The sequence below is a fragment of the Larimichthys crocea genome, chromosome VII, assembly GCF_000972845.2.
Source record: "Larimichthys crocea isolate SSNF chromosome VII, L_crocea_2.0, whole genome shotgun sequence".
Lineage (NCBI taxonomy): Eukaryota > Metazoa > Chordata > Actinopteri > Sciaenidae > Larimichthys > Larimichthys crocea.
In genome coordinates, this window is record NC_040017.1 from 8,344,630 (window position 1) to 8,365,549 (window position 20,920).

The 20,920-nt window shown below is 40.0% G+C and overlaps 1 protein-coding gene across 1 annotated transcript; it reads right to left on the reverse strand.

Moving 5' to 3' along the window:
- Positions 1–12,565: 12,565 nt before the first annotated feature.
- rab38a (RAB38a, member RAS oncogene family) lies at positions 12,566–20,664 on the reverse strand. The gene is made up of 3 exons (XM_010732274.3): positions 20,142–20,664; positions 16,340–16,620; positions 12,566–13,556 (listed from the first exon to the last, which is right to left on the reverse strand). Exons 1-3 carry the CDS (start codon positions 20,341–20,343, stop codon positions 13,401–13,403), a joined length of 639 nt encoding a protein of 212 aa, XP_010730576.1. The 5' UTR covers positions 20,344–20,664; the 3' UTR covers positions 12,566–13,400.
- Between the last annotated feature and the right edge of the window lie 256 nt (positions 20,665–20,920).

The window sequence follows — 20,920 nt, forward strand, 5'->3', positions numbered from 1 at the left end:
ATTGCACATAATGCCTCACCATGTGTCAGAACAATAGACGTGCTTATGACGGTCCAGGAGAAGCACAATTGAGACCGGCTACTTTGTATTGGTGCTTAGTATCCCACCTCTGGCTCTCTCCAGATATACCATATTCATTCAAGGGTGCTCTGCCCGTTCCCTGTAGACACCCTGCCCATCCCTCTTCCTCTAAATGTTGGGCAAATATTATCACCCAGCACCAGGATAGTCCTGTCTAGTCTTTGCAGGATCCTGCAGAGCAAGCAGGGAGTGTGAACATCAGTTTATCACATCAGTTTGTTCTGTGAATTACAATGATTGAAACAACACAGCCAAGTCCAAGAGAGATTATTGTAACAGAAGTACACACGCATGCACAGTACACACACTGCATTTGAAGTGGGTCCTTGCAAGAAATACACCTGTCTCTGTTGCATGTGCATATATGAGCAACCGTATACACCGAGGTGATTTTTGTAGCAACATCTAAGGAGCAGTCTGCAAAAATCAATGGTAAATTTAAATGTCAGACAAAGCATTAATGTCAGTATAACTAAAATGTCAACAGTCACTCTTGCTTCTTGAATCACCCCACAGAGACGCATGGATGTGAACACAGGCACAAAGACACACACTGACACACCTATTCACAGGCACACCACACCAGTGTTCTCTGCATTTCCTTTCACTTCTCATGAACTAAGTGACTTTACAGTGAGGACAAAGATCAGTCCTCTATGTTTCAAACACTTCAGTATTCTGGCAATTTTCTCAACTAATCGTTAATTAAATGTCAGGAAAAAAGAGGAAAATGTGCATCATAATTCTCTTCAAGCCAAGTGAACACTCCAAAACTCAGATATTCATATTAAAATGCATATTAAAATTTCAAACATTTCAGAAGGTCATTTTTCCTTGAAAAGTGACTTCGTTGATTATCAAAATAGTTGCCATTAAATTTTCCGTCAATTTCTTAATCATCTCAGACCTAATCTCAATAACATTTGGTCACATTTTCATTAAATGTGCTGTTGTAATTCATAAAACCCTTAGAGGATGATTTTTAATGTGTTTGGCAACCGCCTGACCTTAAGAGAATTACCACCAGTCCAGAACTTCCCGTAATGGGGAGATTTTAGTGGAATTTAATGAGCACACATGGAAGATGAAAACCATGCTTTGTGAGCTTTGCTCTGTTTTCACCCATAAGTCCAATCATTTATAATTTAACAGACGGACTGAAATGAAATTTGCGAACAGTTCAGTAGATTCATGATCTTAAGTCATTTAATTTCAGTGGTCACATGGCCTCAGGACAAACTTAGCACTAGAAATGCTTTAAACGCTCCATCAGTCTGTCTCATTATGTTGGCTGTAATGCAGCCTCTTCACTTTTTCTCTCCTCCTATAGGTGACTCTCCTCTCCTTTACCATTGCCTCCCTTTTCCCACAACCTCTTGTTCCACATTTGTAATCCCCAGATGTACTCATCCTCTCCTTCCACCTTAGCCTTATTCCCAGTCATCCTTACCATCCCTCTCCTCCTCTTGTCTTCCTATTGAGCGCTGCTTAAGGCCATAATCTGTCTTCTAGTGCTCACTGCTGATTGGGTCCACAGGGAAATGGCAGCAGGCGACAGGTGGAGCGACAGGGCAGAGGGGCAGCTGTGATTGAGAGCTGATTTTGTGTGTGTGTGTGTGTGTGTGTGTGTGTGTGTGTGTGAAGCTCTCATTTAAATGAAACCTTTCTGTTTAAACACACGTACATGCTCTCTTCCTCTTTCCAAAAACCATACAGGGGTCTTATGCATTATGTATCAATGTGGATGAGGGAAAGAAATAGAGGGGGGTGATTGTCTGTGTCAGTGTGACCAATTGGTTGTAGACTCCCAGTGTAAATCCCCTTTTAGACAGGTACATGGCACAGATCGATACCTGAGATCAAGCTGTGCTCAAGCACATCTATGGTTCACTTTTCATCTGTCTGTGTGTGTTTGTTGCTTTGAGTCCTGCAGTACAAAGAAATATACAACAAGTGTCACTAAAAATAATTGAACCCATGCAATTACACATAAATGGCCAACAATAAATTAAAACAAAGAGAAGAGCACATCACCAAGACAGACACCATGAACAACATTTTCTCATCTGTTTGAACAGCGTCCTCCTTTGGGTTATATAAGCCAAGATCCACTCAGCCTCTTATTGCTCCGCTCAGGTGATTCTTATTTCTAAATCTGAGCATGTTGAATGAGCACTCAGCACTCTGAGCAGCACTGTGACAGAGTTTGTGTCAAATAGCAGAGGGGCTGTGTAGACTTGAATGTAGGTGATGAGCATAGCCAGACTCAGCATGCACCTGTTGGCTATACTCTTGGGAGAAGTTTCCCTTCAGGCCTTTCTGTTTCTTTATTATTTTCAGTTTTAAGTTACAGTTAGTTCAGGTTACAATAGACAGTTTCACAACATTAACCACATGCCAGAAAAGGTGCATCTCTGCCAGACATCATTTCTAACCCTTAAGGCGAACTTCTCTCATGTGCGTTGGCTGTGCAGCATTGATGGGTGTTCAATTTGGGTCACTTAGTGTGCTTGCCAGGTTGTGCATTAAATTAGTGATTAATAAGGGTAACCCTAACTCTGCAAAACGTGTGTCGTAATTTAATTCTGACCCTGAAAGTTAACATTGACGTTTTAGATCAATGAAGATGGCTCAGCTATGAAGCTGTGTTGTCACTGTGCTGAAAATAAATTGATTTGGTGTCGTCTACATTGAGGTAGTTAACCTCAGAATAAGAAGTGACTGTCATTACATGGATTTTTCCTTTTAGGATTGGTGGTTGATGGCTAAATGCATTTGCAGAAGAAGACAGTGGGCCCGAGAAGATTTGCAGCAGGAGCGTCTTCCAGCCCCTGGCACTCCATCAAAGGCAACAAGATGAGGACAGAGAGAGAAAAAGACATGAAAGCCAGGCGAGGGCATGGAGACGAGAGAGGGCTTGTGTTACAAGGCATATGGCCTGTGTGAGGAGGCAGATGTTTCTGTGTGGAGGGGAGAGGGGGGCACACACACATCCTGTTGCATCTGCTATTGCAATCCACCCATGGGATGAGCAAACAGATGTGTAGAGAGGCTGCACTGGCATGCTGGGACTCTCAGAGCTCATCTAACCTTTTCTCTAATGATATTTTCGCTTCTGCTTTTCCAGCTATCACCATCATCATCTCCTCTTCATCTGCTCATCACACCTCTCTTTCACAAGTCCTCCAGAGTTGCGTATACTCTGGCATCTCATCTCTTCGCTGCCTTTTGGTTGATTACTAATTTTTCGTATTTTTTCCTAGTCGGTAATGTATGTCAGCCATTCAAGAAGTCAAATGATAATAGGTTGATAGATAAAGTGTGTTTTTACATGTCTCTTATGTTTCTGTCAGTGACTGAACGCAGTACAAGTCTAAATTATTCTGTGATCCCCGATTCAATCACTGCTGTTTATTCAACAGAGTGGGAGTCACTGCTAACGTAAGATTGTGCAGTGTCCAAAGTACCTAAACAAATGAGAGTGACACACATAATATTATAAATAAATATCTGTGTTGTAATCTCTACACAAACCGAAACATAAATCATGATTAATGGCTTGAGTTATATATTTTTCATCACCATTCTATTTTATGATGAACAACAGTTTATTCAACTACAAGGTTCTGCTTTCTGGTTATAGAGCTGGTTGCTGATGCAGCTGGCGAATAGGCTGTAGTATAGGTCTCTATGCAGGCATTATGGTACCCACACCCCCAAAACAATCAAGTGTTTGTGTTTGTGTAACTGTTCCACTGTGTTTTATTTCGTCTCCTGTGTAGACACGTTTATATCCACCAGCAACTCCAGTTCTTATGTATGGCTGAGAGTATGGCTTCCAAAGAGTATATAAACTGTATGTGATCTCCACAGGTCATTTTGGTGTGAGGATCACATTAAAAGGATACATATTTATCTAATGTACTTCCCTGTTAAATGTAATGTCTTGAAGAAAGTTCATCATCACAGTAGACATCATTGTACATTGTTTCCTTTTGAAAGATTCTGCATTCATCTTCCTTGTGCCTTCGTATCTTCACTCTTTGCATCATGTCTCTCACTAAATGTGGACAGATGAGCACACTGTCAGGTCTCAGGTGGTCTCATGTGTTTGTTCTGTTTTTCCCTGATTCGCTCTCTCAGGGATTGAGGTTGTTGCTAATGCAGCTATAAATCACATTGCATGTGTGTGTGTGTGTGTGTGTGTGTGTGTGGGGGTGGGTGTGTCTGTGTGTGTGAGTGTGAGTGATAGAGAGTGAGAGAGAGAGAGAGAGAGAGAGAGAGAGAGAGAGAGAGAGAGAGAGAGAGAGACAGACAGACAGACAGACTTGATTAAGGAGCAGGGAGTGAAGCAAAGGTTAAGGCACAGGAGGATGCTAAAGAAGGTGAGAGAAATAGAGAGTATTGTTTTGCTTTCCAGAGTTTTCAGGATATAACTGCGTAAGTTCCATTGTCAAGAAAAATGGAAATTTTTGTCTTAAATGATCATTTTGCCAAGCATCTTGTCTAGCAAGTTGTGCTTTTTAAATGTTCACAATAACTATAGATGCCAACAGAAACCATTTTATTTTACATACATGAAATATAGTCTTTCTACTGACTTCTTATTTCATTTCAACTCTAAAAAGTATGTGTATGACAGTAACTGTAGACGGTGAAGCAGGTAGCCTATGGTAGGATTGGTGATCTGTTCTCCACAAGCACAAAATTACTCCCAAAGTCTGTTTGGACAAAGTTTCAAGTAAATAATGCAGTGCAAATGAAATATATGTAAGGTGCAGCATCGACACAGTTACATAATATTACTCACTAATATTAATCAGTCATCAACTGATTAATGATTATGCAGTGAATAGTGTACATGTTATGAGGCTATAAGGCTTGATGTTTTGAGTCACTCTGTACGCACAGTAAGGCTTGTTCGACAATAAACAGGTACAACATTATACAAACCTCCTTGTGTGCGATGAGCTCCTTTCAATCTATTACGCTTCTGTCTATCATCAGCACCCTGGTGCGAAAGCACCGCTGTGCACAGAGCATTATTAGCAATATATAATTATAAAATGTATGGACATGCTGAGTTGTCCCATTCAGTTAATCACACAGTAAAATTGAGTGAAATACCTTTTACAGGCGTGTGGTCTGAATAAGAATATCAGCTGACTGGATGTAAATGTAAACATGGCGCCAGACTGTTTATAGTAGACTGAACCTTGGAAAGAGATTAAATGTTTTGGCTGATGCAGGTCACATTCCTTGACCTTGCATGTGATGTGTAGCATTGATAATAATGCCCTAATCTGCTCTGAGCGCTACTGGTGCTGCAGGAGCAGTGGGTCAGGGTTATACACGGGTTTTAGTCTTGGGCAGAAAAGCACATCACATGCATTCACAATCAACCACCAGGGGCTGATGCTGTTTATTATATTATCAGCATGTATATGTGATATTAAAACAACTTTAAATGACTTTTTTTGGCCACTTTGGAGCATCACAACATGCTGTTAGAACATCATCGATGGAGCGTGCCTGTAGATCATGTAGTTGAGTATGCTCGGTAACACAGCGGCAGGTTTGATTCAAGCCTTTGGTCCCTTGCATGTCATTCTCTTTCTTCCCCTTTCCTGTATTCCTTCAGCTGCACTATCAAATAAAGATGAAAATATATTTAAAAAAAACAACAACAACAACAAAAATATTGATATATTATGACCATTATCAATCGTTATCTAATAAAGTTCATATGTCTAACATGTTAGCAACATTAACATTCCTTTGGAGTCGTGTTTCTGTCAACTTGATAAATACGAGTTCAGTATTCATGCAAATATCTGGCTCTTTAGCTGCTGGAAATGACTAATAAATAAATAAATAACTAATCCAAAACAAAAGAACCATCTGAGAAGTAGTAAAAATAGTACATCTGACAGGGACGGCAGAGCTGTGTGATGATTTTCCATCCCTATGAACATCACTGTTCACATTAAACATGGTCCATTGTTAAAATGAACTCAGAGCTTTAAATCTGATTACAAAGACATGAGTGGTACCCTGTTTGACTTTTACTACACATTTGCTGTCAGTAGTATTTGTTTTTGCTTATTACCTTCTGGTAAACACATACAAATCAAAGAGGCTAAGGATTTTGCTGCTTTGTTGCTTTTTCAAAGGTTGCCGTTGTCCTTATCTTTAATGATCATTGATTTAGCTTTGAAACAACCTCTAGAGCTGGTGGGATACTAGAAAAGCCTGAGGGTCACAAGCCTCACAGTGAAGCAGCCTCTGTGTTTTGGACCTAAAGCAGTAGAGCTGTGAATTAATGGGCCGTGTTGGCCATTTAAGGCAAAGAGAGGGGGAGGTATGGTGTAGGGATATCCCACTCGTGAACCTATACAGGTCACTGGAGCGAAAACCCAAACACACATTAATATAAACCCTGGCAGCCTCACTGCAATTTATTACCTCTATTTATATCTGTTACAGTTGTGGAGGAGTGTGAGAGAGTAGGAGGAGGAGGACTGGGGATTGAATGCAGGGAAATGGGGCAAGTGGTGGTGGAGGGGTGGGGGGGGTCTAGAGAAAAGCAAAGGAAAGAGTAGGAGGTAGTAAGAGGAGTGAGAGAAAACAGAACATGAGTACAGGAAAGATAGACCAAGATAAGACGAGAGAACAGCGGTCTGTAGGATTCTGGGACAGCTGAGATTTTTGCGGAACAAGACGACATCCTCTGTTGCCATGACAACTGCCTCTGTGTGAGCGATCACTCGGTCCCATGCTCACTCGCCCACATAGAGGAGAGGCACAGACACACACACACACACACACACACACACACACACACACACATAAACACAACTCTTGAACATGCCCTCAAACTCCCACACTGCCTGGCAACATATCTCTTATTCGACCACATCCCTCCATCCATCCATCCATCCATCCATCCATCCATCCATCCATCCATCCATCCATCCATACATTTATGCAGCGTACCTCCCATCACATCAACATACATGCTCATCCATACTCTGTCATTTCCTTGTGTTGTTAGCAGTGTTAAAAGTTTAAGTGCAGTACACTAATATTTAGGTGGTATAGCAATTTGTTTTCAATTTTGCAGAACATGTTTTTTCACCAGTTTAAATTGTCATCATGGATTTGTATGTCCGCTGTGTAATCGATCAAAGAGTGCAATGATGGCTAGGGGTGTGTTTGTTGGTATGTAGTGTGCAATGCTACATGTGTGCTACTAGATAGCGCTATAAGGTGCCAAAGAAAGGACTGTGGCCACTGAACTGAATCCACAGACACATTTTTTTCTGTGTGTAAACACACACACTCAAAACACACACTGACACACAGATGAATTTACCAGGCTTTTGATATGATATAACATGCTGAGCACAAGGTCACATTAGCATGGATATTCTGTACACATGCTGTTTTGTACACATCCACTAGAAGAGAGAGTTGGCACAGAGGGGAAGGGCAATGCTGACCAATATTCCACATTGCCTTTTCCCTTGCCAAGTCAAAGAAAGCCAGCAAATATTATGTCCATACACACACACACACACACACACACATGCAGTGGGCCTGTCCAAAAGACACATCTCAGGGACAAAGTCGATACAGCAGCAATCACCTTCCTGAGCGGAGAGACACTGGTAATAAAGTGGAAACCATTAAATCTATATTGAAATAAATAATGCTGACATTTCCTGCCTCTTTTTGCCACAATAGGTGGCGTGTTAACTGGACAGCCTAGGTGTAATTGTATGATAATGTGACACAGATATAACCCTGTTGTCACTACAGCAAAACACTGTGGCATAATGCACCTCAAACATAAAATCAGCACATGAAAAACAGCAATTAACGACACAATGAGGTGCAACACGTGATGTACTGTTTTTTTTTTTTTGTTTTAACATTCTGCACCAAGAGTGTCACAATCACTGTCCATGGTGCTGATCCCAGAACTGGCAGGGATGCGGAGCTGTCTGGTTTAGTCATCATTTATATACTGAGAGCATTGCGAGCCGTTAATTCTGTTAAAACTGATGCACAACTTGTGAAACATGGACAATGTCTATCAGGAAATACAAGAAGACATCAATACTGCCCCTTTAAATGCACTCAGTATGTGTGCTGTTCTTAATTTCAGCATAAATCAAACACTCTGTTATTTTGTGCTTCCAAGTTGAATGCAAACTAGTATACCCCACATCACAAGATACATCACACACATGTCATGACTCCTCTAGACACACTTTTGGATGAGAAACAAATAGCTTTGGAGGTGAAGACACTCATTCATTTTGTTTTCTCACATACTTCTTGTTTTCTGCATGACTGAAGGCTCTCCCAGCATGCACTGGGTGAAAGGCAGACAAACACCCTGAAAAGGTCATGAATCTACACACACCTGTGGATTCTTGGAGGAAACAGGAAGACAATGCAAACTCAGCACAGCCTGCCTTTTTCTTGCTGCGATCTGGCAGAGCTAATCACTGAGCCACTGTGTCGCCTAATACACAGACTGCCTGTTCAAATAGAAAGCGGGCTCTGTGAATGATCTGTGCGTCAGTTTGCATAATAGGACAGATTTGGGACTTAGGGGATGACGCCAAGTTTTCAAACCAGGCAGTAATCCAATTGCATACAGAGCTGAGTCGGTAAAACTAGTATTTTGTTTGTGCACATTCCAGCATGTCTCTCTAATGATGTGAACTTGAAAGCGACTACTTGCTCTATGCTTGTATATTTGCATTAATAACAGCCACTTTACAGAAAAATGTAACACAGAAAACTATACACCAACAATCTGCTAAAGAATCCTTTTCCTTTCATATAGTGTATGGTTAAAACACTTATAGGATCTAAGAGCTGTGTTTTCTTTTGAAGGTTTAAAAAAATGTGTTTTTGCAGTGAGTTTAAGATGTATCTCTGTGTCTGACAGTAATGTTATTCAGGTGAAACTAAGACTACACTACTTAGTGTTTTTCAGCTTACAAAGATCTTAATGAAATGTTTAAGGTGGACTTGGCTAGATAGATAGATAGATAGATAGATAGATAGATAGATAGATAGATAGATAGATAGATAGATAGATAGATAGATAGATAGATAGATAGATAGATAGATGGTTACCTGAAATAGTTGTGTAGCTGACCACTTTCCTTTGTTCTGGTGAGTTCATTATATCAAGTGGGCATAGGAGCGAGCTAGGGTATGAAAATGGGTGAGCTGCTTTGTCTTCCGTTCAACTCTGGAGCCAACTTTATATTTTTACGAAAGAATTAACTCTATCGCCTAGACTCTGTTTCTGCCCAGAGACTCTGCATTTGGACCTTTTCAAAACTTCTGTAACTCTTTATCATTACTTTCACTACGAGCTGTCATTTTGGACCTTTTGAAACTTCTATAGCTTTTCACCTTTACTATAGTTATTGGAAAAGTTGGAAAAATTATGGCCCTGGCACAGACTTTTATCTCCTAGAAGTGCTGCATTTTGTCTCAGATGAGGTGAGCCAACAGCCTGTTACTTACCACAATGCTTGATTTATTTCATAGTTTCAGTCTATTTTATTATTTTTTTTCATTATCACTTTTAATACTGTGCCTAATCGCTACACAAATGCTACAATGCACATTGATCCACATCACTGTGAATGTGCCACTGTTAGCTGAGATCCTAATTTTCAACTGTTGACCAGATTTTAAATTAGCCATTAAAACCGCATTTTGCATGTCCGTATGAATGACCTTTATGAAAAACAAACAAAACACTCTTTTATTTTCTACAACAAGCCTGTAATTGGCATCAAATCTAAAAGTACAAAGGCTGGTACTGCAGGCAAAACTGTCCAAACAATATCACATCCTACACAACAAATATATCTGCGGCAAGTGTAAACAAATCCTCAAGTGCAATCAATAGTACATTTGTTTGAGTGTATGAGTGTGTGCAAGAGAGACCTGGGTCTGGTATTGAACAGACTCTCTATCCGGCCAAGCTGGTTGTGAATGATGACTCATCCAGAGTAGGCCTTTGATATTCAACATAGCACTATATTTAAAACTCACAGAGATTTGTGCTGCTGCAAGGTCTCTCTCTCTCTCGCTCTCTCTCACACACACACACACACACACTTATTGATCGAAGTTGGAGGTGTAGCCACTATTTCCATTCATCCCCTGGTCTCCCCTGGCTCCTGCAATCGACCCCATTTTACTGTGTGTTTAATTCACAGCCTGAGTACGCCTGCCACAGCCTCCACTTCCAACACCTCTCTCAATGTTTATCGACCATATAGTAGCACTACAACTCAGCTCAAGGCCTGCATTTTTTACTGTGGCTCTCTCTCTTAACAATTTATTATTAATACTTGTATGTATCGTTGCTGCAAAAAGAATATCCTTTATCTCTGGGCTTTGGGAAAAGCTGTGTTCATATATATGTTAGTGTGTAAATGTCCACGTGTGACTGTTTGAGTTCATGTGTGTGTGTGTGTGTGAAAAAGGGCAAGAGAAAGACTTTAAGTCATCCTGAAATCACGTGCAGCTTATTCCCTTCTTATCCTGTATGACTGAGAAGTCTTATGATTCCAGTTCCTGTAATGGTTCCTCTCTCTCTCTCTCTCTCTCTCTCTCCCTCTCTCTCTCTTTCTTCTTCTTTCCCTGCTATGGGAAAGGAATCAAGGAGAACAAGGACGGTGTCTGTAAGTAAAGAGAAACCAAACTATCACTCTCTCGGCAGCTTGTTGCCTTAGAGACCAGCAGAGAGTGAGAGATAAATCTGTGAAATCTTCTGATCATCTGTGTGTGTTTCAGTGTGTGTGTGTGAGGACGGTGCCTGTGTGGGTGTACAGAGAAGGGGGTCGGCTTCTGACACACAGCGGAGGAAAATTCCCTCATAGCTGTGCATAACCTCTCTTCCTGCTCCCTCTGCTCTGTGTTTTCTCTCACAAATTGTTACATCAATGCTGAAAATCAGATCCAATTATTACAAATTACAGAATGACACTGCCCTTCTCTGCCTTCTCCAGCATGTGCCCTCACCTCTAAACCAATATCCGGCAGAGACTCTGCTGCAACAATAGATTGTGTCTTTGTGTCCCTGGGATGAAAGGAAACCACAGTGTTAAACAAGACACAAAATGTTATCTTTAGACGGAAATAATTAGACAGTGTCTGTCCGAGGTGGGAGAGAGGAGAGGACTGATAACAGCACAGTAATGTTGGTACACTATATGTAGAACTAACTCAGTTAAATCTGTTGGTAAATATAATTTGGGGTCTTTGCAAATAGCTAATTAATGGTTTATGTTCACGACTGTAACCATAGGAAAAAGCGTGGCAGTGTTCTTCACTCTCTCCCCAACTAGAAGCTACTTTTGGTTTCAAAGAAATGGTCGATATCAACAAATTTTAGGTACAGTATGTCATGACCTACAAAAGTGTATTTTCAGATGCAGAAGTCTACAAAAACACCCCACAGTGCTATGAAGGTAAGTATGTTGGCTGCTGTCACATGGCAGGTCAGAGGCGGGTTACTGTGGATAAAAAACTCCAACAACAAACAAAACAAAGTATTATGCTGGGATCTGAACTTTTTCTCTGAGAAATTGGATTTTCAGCATATTAGTGGGAGTGACCGGTAACAAACACATACAGCAGAAGGAAATAACGCTCTTCTGAGAGGAATGAATGTTTGCCCACAAGCCTGAAATGTTTCAAACGAGATATACGTAACACAGGAATTAAATTATGTGGTTTGTTGCCATAAGATGTTGAAATTGCATCAGTTTGTTATGCTTTGACTAAATCTGTGAATTTAAATTGATATAATGCCATCTGCTTTTAGGAACAGCCTTCCACTATTATTTTTTCATGTAGATCCAGCAATGATGATGCAGCTTTGAGCACATTTTTTTTTTTAAAGAAAAAAATTGGTTGATAACAAGGCTGAAATAAATTCACACATTCTGCTGTTTGTGATATTTTTCTTCTTTCTAACAAAAAAAAAAAGCTTGTTAGTGCTTTAACCAGGAAAACGCCAATCAAGCATGTTATGTCAATCAACCAAAAGGGCACTAACTGGAGATATGAAAAATATAAAAACATCTGTAATACAATTGTATTCAGTGAAAATTATATTTGTAATAGGAACTACTGATAATCTATGATTAAATATGCCTGTAAATCTTTGCTGACTAGTTTAATTAAAAATTATACATGTGAAAATATATATTGTAACATGTCAAAATTACTAGTTAAAGGGGAAAAATATATATTGTAACATGTCAAAATTACTAGTTAAAGGGGATTTACACAGGTATTTACCCAGTGTGTGGGTATCCCTCACTCTCCTGTTATTTGTGCACCTGTTAGATTGTGACTATTCATACCTTCATCATTGTTACTAGTTACGTTAATAGAGTTTGGTGGCATCACATAATTCTCAGCAAAACTCCACCAAAACTCAATATGTATGAATAGAGATTTAATCAGTCAGAGTAATTGAAAACACAACTTAGGTGTGCAGAACATTTAAAACACACACACACACACACACACACACACACACACACACACACACACACACACACACACACACACACACATCCAGGCATAGGTCAGTAAAGCTATGGTTTATTCATCCCAACATGCTGAAAACTGGATACATCCTTAGTTCTATAATCCTTTTCGTTATACTAGATATAATATGTACATTTTTGTATATATGCATTTATCCCATAATTACAAATATTACAAATATTAAACAGTGGAATATAAATTTTGTATAAAACCATTCAATTACGAGATATAAATGTTCTTTTTGCTTGCTTATCAGCTCAGAATGATGCGTGAAAAACTTAAAATGCTGTCAGTGAGGTATGAGGAGACACACTCAAGAAAGAGAAGAGGAGATGAAGGTACCAAGAGATATACTGTGATTTGCTGTAATCTTCCTGTGCATGTGTTCATTAACTGTGTCGCCATGGTAACCAAAGTGCCAGTGTCAAGTCGCCCAGAGGGTGACCTTGCCTTTGACAAGTGCACACAGCTGCATCTTTCTCTCTTTCTGTCTCTGTTTCAATCCGTCCATTTCTTGAGACAAATGTCACCCTTCTCACCCACCGCCACTCCCCGCCTCTCCCACCCGAGCTACCAGACAGGAAAAGAGTTGGCACCCATGCATGCTTCTTAAGAGACAGCCAATGTTGTTCTCTCTCCGCCTCCTGCTCACAGACAAACTCGACTTTGTGTTGTAATGAGATACAAAAAGGACATCCAACTGTCAGGAGCTGTTACTGGGATCTGAAGCAGGACGAGCATGTCCCGCCTTTATCCTTCTCTAACTGGGGGGTGATGGTATCTGGGACTTCTGATTGGAGCATGTCGTTCTCGCTGGCAATGATGTGCTTCACCAGGCAGTTAGCTGCTTCATCGATGTTGATGTTTTCCTGAAAAAGAGAGGAAAAGGTGAAGGAACAAAGAGAGAGTTAAGAGGAAGAAAGGTGGAGAGGGGAAGAGATAAAAATTAATCGATTGATACAAACATTTTTTATGTAGCGCTTTATTTTTAACTACTATACAAAGTCAGCAGCCATGATGTGAACACATACAACCTCATCACTACTTTAAACACTTGTGCTTCCCAGATTAAATCTCAGCGCTTTACAGACTAGAAACTAAATGCCTCCTCGTTTTTGATAACTTTGTTTTCATAATACTGTCACGGTAGCAAAAAAGACCACGGTCAAATGAAAACACTAATATGTTCAATCTATGACACTCACGATAGAAAATAATGCCTTAGGTAATGAATAATAGGAAAGAGTGTGTTTCCTGTGACAACTGAGTGGCTTTGATTTGACGTTAACAGGAGAGAATGAAAGCTGAATCAACAATGTTTTTAATAAACAACACTAACAAGAGAATATTATTTGTGGGAGTAAGACAGAAATAAAGTGCTGTTCATTGTAAAATATTCTTTTCATGTGTAAGATTTGAATTAGGAACAATTTTACAAAGACCTTTTGGCTACACTTGTTTTTTGTTGACTCGATTTTTCTGTAAATGTCATTTTTCATGTTTGTTACGTTTCATTGGGTCATAATCAAAATGGTTATTTTGGTGGAAATGTTGCCTTAATTAGATATAGACAGGATTCAGGAGGATGACATGCAAGAGACAATGATGCCCATTTATGAAATTATTGCAGCCAACAATCTGGGGCTCAGAGCTGATCCTGGGAAACTTGTCTTGCATTATTCACAAACCTATTCTACCCAACAAAGAAGAGAAATGCAATTCTCGACAGCACCCACACAAAGGATTTAGAGGGAACTGAACCAGAGCTGAAAGCTGAGTAAACTAGAGAAATGGCCCTGGGTGCTAAAGCAAGGTTCACATGGGGATAACATTGATGAGAGGCACACACATGCACACACTTCCTTAATATGTGAAGCGTGATGCAGCAGCTGTAGAAATACTGAATATTCATTAGATCCAACAGTGTGCTCAGTAGGATGTGACATGACGACGACGTCTGCAGAGCCCTCAACGCCTCTTCCACACACGCATACACACACAAACTCCTCTGTGTGCCATGTCGTGATCTGTCATACTGTGCGGCAAAAGATTTGTTCAGATCAACATAAAACACAACAAAAAACACCTTCGCTAGTCTCTGCCAGCTTCACTCCTTTACCCTGTGCATCCTTGTGTATGCAGAGCGTGTCCAGTGCTATAAGATGAAAGTTTAAAATCATTCTTCTGCCTGTTTATTTGGCAGCATGTCAGCTATAACCGTGATATACTGCAGACAGTAGACATTAAGCTCACAAGGAAACTGTATACTTATATACGACTTATATGAACGACACTCACATAATATTCATGGTGTCTTTATATTTACGGTTACCAATACGATGACTCTCGCTGTAAAATGGCTGCACACTTGCTGTTGAGAATCATTTAGGCTGTTTTTCATGAAAGCAGACACATGCGTATGTGCACGTCCTAGTCTGTTTTTTTTTCTCTTACCATCCAGCTGTGACATTCCTGCTCCACACTAGCTGCTATAATCAGGGCTTGTGTTGTTGTCTCAGTGTGTCTCGGTGTGTCAGTGTGTAGGTGGGTGAATCCTCAACTCGTCTCACTGTCAGAATCCACTCACCACATTCTTTCAATTCTTTCCAATGAATGTTGGAATGAATCTTTAATAAACTCTACTTTAGTTACTTGAACTCTCAGAGCCTCTGTAATTTCTTCTTCACACTTAGAACAGGAGGGTGAGTGGAGGAGGTTGCTATCCACAACTACACCGCCAAATGTGACACCGATCCTTTAAAGGTCCGGTGTGTAAGATTCAGTGTGGAGTATAATATTCATAAGTATCTTTTCATTAGTGTACAAGAATGAGCCCTTTATATCTACAGAGGAATCAGGTCATCTTCTACGGAGTCTGCCATGTTATACCACCATGTTTCTACAGTAGTCCAGAACAGACATGACCTTTCACTACTTTTGCCATCACTGTAGCTTCTTCTACACACTTGGAAGGTTGCAACGTTACCACTAGAGGCTCCTAAATCCTATACACTGGACATACATACATAAATACATAGTAACATATACTTATGAAATCTGAAATAATTGAAGATGCCTTTTTAGACCAGGCAAAAGTATATACCATTTCTAAGTGACATTTGTTTGAACGTATCTCCTGTTAGTTTAGTCAGTGTACTGATCCACATGACATGGCTGCACCTGCATCACATACCAATTTTTTTTCAACCTTTGGATAACACAAGGCTATTCATTTCTCTGTTTCCAGCCTTTACGCATCCTGTCCGGATGATGGAGCACCTGATGCAAGTGCAGCTGACCTGAAACACCACAGTAGGAATGTCTGCCATGAGACTCAGCTTTGCAAAAAAAAGCAGCAGCGCTTATTGACTGAGCCTTTATTCATATGTGAACACTGACTAGACTGGAAGTCTGTTAAACTCAGCATGTTTTAAGAACTTCCTCACTTTATGAATGCCTCTGTGGTGGCACCTCCACAGGGTCATCAAGTGCTGGGTCTGACACAGTCGAGCTAGTCGGGAGTCAGCTGCTTCTCAAGGACAATTGAACGGGAAAGACAAAGCTCCTGTTAAAGGCTACTCTTTGTATTCATAGCACCATCCTGCTAGCTATGGTACTGCTTTGTAGTGTGTGCATGTCCCATCTTTCTCACCTTGGCAGATGTCTCATACCATCCCACAAAGCCATTCTCCTGGCAGAACTGCTCCATCTTTATTCCATTATTGGTCAATACATCCCGGCCCTGGTCACATTTATTAGCCAAAAGCACAGTGGCTACATGTTTCCCATTGGCAAGTGTCAGTTTGGAATCCAAGTCCTCCTTCCATTTGGTGACAGCCTCAAAGGAGGCGGGCCTTGTGACGTCAAACACAATGAAGGCGCCCATGGCCTCGCGGTAGTACACACGGGTCATGTTGCCAAATCTCTCTTGACCTAGAAGGCACACATGGACAAGGACACAGATGGATACATGCAGGGAAAAAATGATTTAGTCATTCAAGTGTACAAACTTATACATTTATTGATGCACATAGAGAAATTCATCTTTCCATTTTGAAGCCCTTTACAAGCAGATCAGCCACATGCCGCCACAGAAAATGTGGATGCGATGCGGTGTCGCTTCAGCAGCAAACAGACACACAGGCTTGAATTTGAGTGATTCGATTTACTCATTTTATCACACTCCTGTATCATATTTGCTACCACGTAAACATTCCCAACATACTTCTTCATCCATTCTGTCAAATACACGCACACACACACACACACAATTACATGCATGATTTTACTTTGTGAGAGATAAGATGTAGACATGGATAGAGGCAGGATGGGAGGAGGTGTCTTCGGTGTACGTGTCTGCCTGTGAACTTGCCCGTAAAAATTCCTGAGGGTGAAATTAATTTGATAAGCTCTTGTTGGAATGTTGTATCCACACTGATTTTCCCACTAATAACTTCTGCCAGAGCACCAAGCCTCACAATCAGCTTGTGGGCAAGACATTTTTTACACTGTGAACCAAACCAAAAAAAACCTCAATTGATCTTTCTAAAAGCAGTTTGGAGCAGGTGAAGAGGACAGGAGCTACTGGAGGAGTGTTGAGGTCCATGGGGACATTTTCTGTACAGGTGGATCAGAGCATGGGGTCAGCTGCAGAACAGCTGGGAGGAGTAGTCTTGTTCAAGGACATACAGTATCAGAAGGGCAGAAAGTATTGTAGTATTGTTTTACTCGGTTTCAAAACTGAAATATTTATCTATATATCATGAAATATTTATGACTAGACAAGCAATAATTTACATGAACAGACTTCTCTTAGGTATTATTCATTATGGATTTAATATTTGAAAGCACTAAACTAATCTGTTTCAACAGGACTGTGTGGTTGGATTTTGATTAGATCAAGGATTCAAAATCCAGGCAGGCAAACAAAGTTCAAAGAACTAGGCAAAGCTAAGGGTCATGGTACTTAGACACAGATCTAGTGGTCAAGGACCGGTATATAGGGAGTAAAGAGGGCAATGACAAACAGGTGCGTGATGAGGGTGAGCAAGTGAGACTGGCTGGGTCAAAATCATGACAATAAACAGTGATTATCACATCTTGATATCATCTTTCTGAAACCGACTCTCTCCCAACTCAGAACTAAAACTTACTTAGTTAGAAGTTGATTGAGAAAGCAGGTATTCAGGGCATTTTAGGGTAATGTAAGAAGGGCCAATGGCTTCAGTAGTATGGTTAAAATGTGGCAATATATTTGGTTGAGATTAGGTAGAGCAGAGGCCCAAAGCATCTGAAATTCTTCTGCTCAACATACATCTATAAGATTTCAAGAGAACAAACAGCATATAAACCCCCTTCAATAAGTCTTAAACCAGCTTCACTCACATCTTCATGCTATATGTCTGTGCAGCTCACCCTGTCAGCCTGTCAGCCCAGGACATAAAAATATGGTGGCCAGAAATAGAAGGGTTGAAGTTATTATTTGTCTTGGGAAATGTACCGAAACAGCAAGTGATTAATTACAACTGTGGCATGAGAAATTTTAGTTCAGCAACAAATCCCCAAACAAACCCACAGCAGTGCTGGAAGATCTTTTTGAATGTAACTTATAAATGGCAGATGCAAGCATTATCATTTAAGGGCATGTAATCTACATATTTTCTTTATAACCCGCATGTTTATTTGTGTTCTGTCTATGATCTAGACTAAATAAAGAACCTATATGATCCTTAACTTTGCAGAACAAAGGTTTGCAAAAATTTCATAAAGGGCAAATGCAGGGAACCCATACAGTACAGACCTGTAGCGGTTTTCTCTGAGGGAGACACTCATCTTTAGTTCACAATAAAAGCTTTCTGTACACAAGAGCTCAGGCCTCAAATCTCACTCACATGAGTTCGAGACACATGACTGCTTGCACTTGGAGAGGGCGCACAGGAGGGGAGAGAGCAGCAGGGCAGAGGATTCTTCTAAACCTCAGCCGACACTCATGTGAGATGAGACTGCTGTAGCCTTTAGGTTTGTTATGCTACCAAACAGCACCACAGTCAAAGGCCTTTTTTCTTATTTCTGATGTCTATATTAGATTAGGAAAAGATGTTTCTCATTTTAATTATCTCAAACCCGAAACTGTTTCACAGAACTGAGCAAGTAAAATCAAATCCTAACTTCAATGAATGCAGACAACATACAAACAGTTTAAAATATTTAAAAAAATAAAAATATAAATACAGAATATCATACAGGTGAGGAACAGTGGCCAGGAGGGCTGTTTGTTATACAGTGTATTAAATAAATAGATTTATATATGAATAAATTTATGTGCAGTTGAATTACTTATTTAGAAAATGATTCAACCATAATAATGACTTAATATTCATAAAATTTGTGGTCAGCTGTTTGTCTCTAAATGTGTGATAAAGTGGTTCCAGATGACCATAAATAATCAGAATGGCTGAAGGTTCCCATGGTTGTTTTCTGTTACATCATGTGGTGTCGTAATGCTCTTGCATAAAGTCATTTGACATGAAAAGTTAAGTTTATCTTATGTCTTAATAGTAGCATAAATTGAATTTAATTAATTAGCTTTTTAAATGATAATGATGTCACCATTATTCTGTCCTACTGAGTTCAGCAGCTTCTGTCTGTGAAAGGTGAAAGGTCACAAGAATGTGTTTAAGTTAATATCAATAAAGAAACATAATATTCAGAACTCGTGATCATGGCACCCAGGAGAAAACCTTTCTCATGACTTCTCTGGATTTGTGCCTGTGCTCCTCGTGAATGTGACGAAAGAAAAACATGTAATTGCAGAAATGCGTTGCCAAGTGATTTAAAGTGGGTGATGCCGATGCATGAGGAATGTTAACGCTGGATAACTCTCAAAATCACCCCTCTATGAAAATGGTTGAAAAGTAACTGTGATCATGACTTTATCTCAAACTTTCTGTAGCTCTATAATACACTTTGAACAGGGCCTTGAAACTCCGGGCCAACCTCTAAAATGTTACATTTATTATTTATAAAGAGTTGTCTTTCGCCTAAAATGACATCCATTCAGGACGTGAAAATTGATTTTTATAATAACCAACTCATTGTTTGACTGTGAAGGCAGATTCAATCATGTGATTTCAAAAAGAAAAAAAACATAATTTCCCTCAGGACTGACTTGCCACTAAAATTAATAAACGTACAAATGCAGCCTTAATATAATTTGACTTGAAAGACTTTTGTGTGCATTAATTTCATTGTCTACCAAAGCCTTTTCTATTTTCAGTTTAAAAAACAAAAATCTATTTTTTGTCATATTTTTAATCAATAAACTCATTTCCATATTTTTTGTCTAATAATAAATGCTTTTTTTCTAATATTCTTTTAAATACTAAAGCCTGGTGTCAAACTGTTTTCCCATATTTCCTGTAGATCTGCTTGTTCGTGTCAAAGTTGCTCTGTACCTGCAATGTCCCACAGCTGCAGGCGCACCGTCTCCTGGTCCCAGTTGAGGACTTTAAGTGCGAAGTCCACCCCGATGGTGGCTCGGTAGTTGGGGCTGAAGTTGTGATGGACATACCGCTTGATGATGCTGGTCTTGCCGACACCGAGGTCCCCTATCACAAGAATCTTATAGAGATGCTCCTTTTGGTGGTTGTTCTGCATGGCGACCGAGGAGGGCGAGAGCTGAGCATGAATCCACCGTAAATGGAGAGAACCGGAGGATGAAAGGAGGAGAAGCACAGGACAGCGCAGAGAAAAAGTCAAGGGAGTTAGGAATGAGGGCGAAGGGGAGGTGAGGTCCGCCCTGGCCCACAGAGGGAAGTGGAGCACAGACGTCTGGACCTTGTGACTCACGCAGGGAAGCTGCCTGGGAGTGCCGGTGTGCCTGTATGCATTTAAAACCTCCAAGATTAAGTTTGATTATTAAGTAGCTTAAGTCAACAGTGGTGGAAGAAGTAGCTACTAAGATTTACTTTATTTTGTAAAGTAAAACTGACACCAAAATAAAAGTCTGCCATTGTATTGTTTTGTTTTTTAACATAAGCTGGTTGAGATAGAGAGATTTGAATTATATAGTATACTGAGCCAGTAAGAACCATTTTTCTTGACATCATTCCTCCATCAGTAAGTTGTTGTAATCTATTTTCATGCATTTTGTTTATAGGTTTTCCTAGGAAGACTGATTGTGTGGAAGACAAAACAAAAACATGAAGCAATTTTGAAAAAGCCTTTATTCATC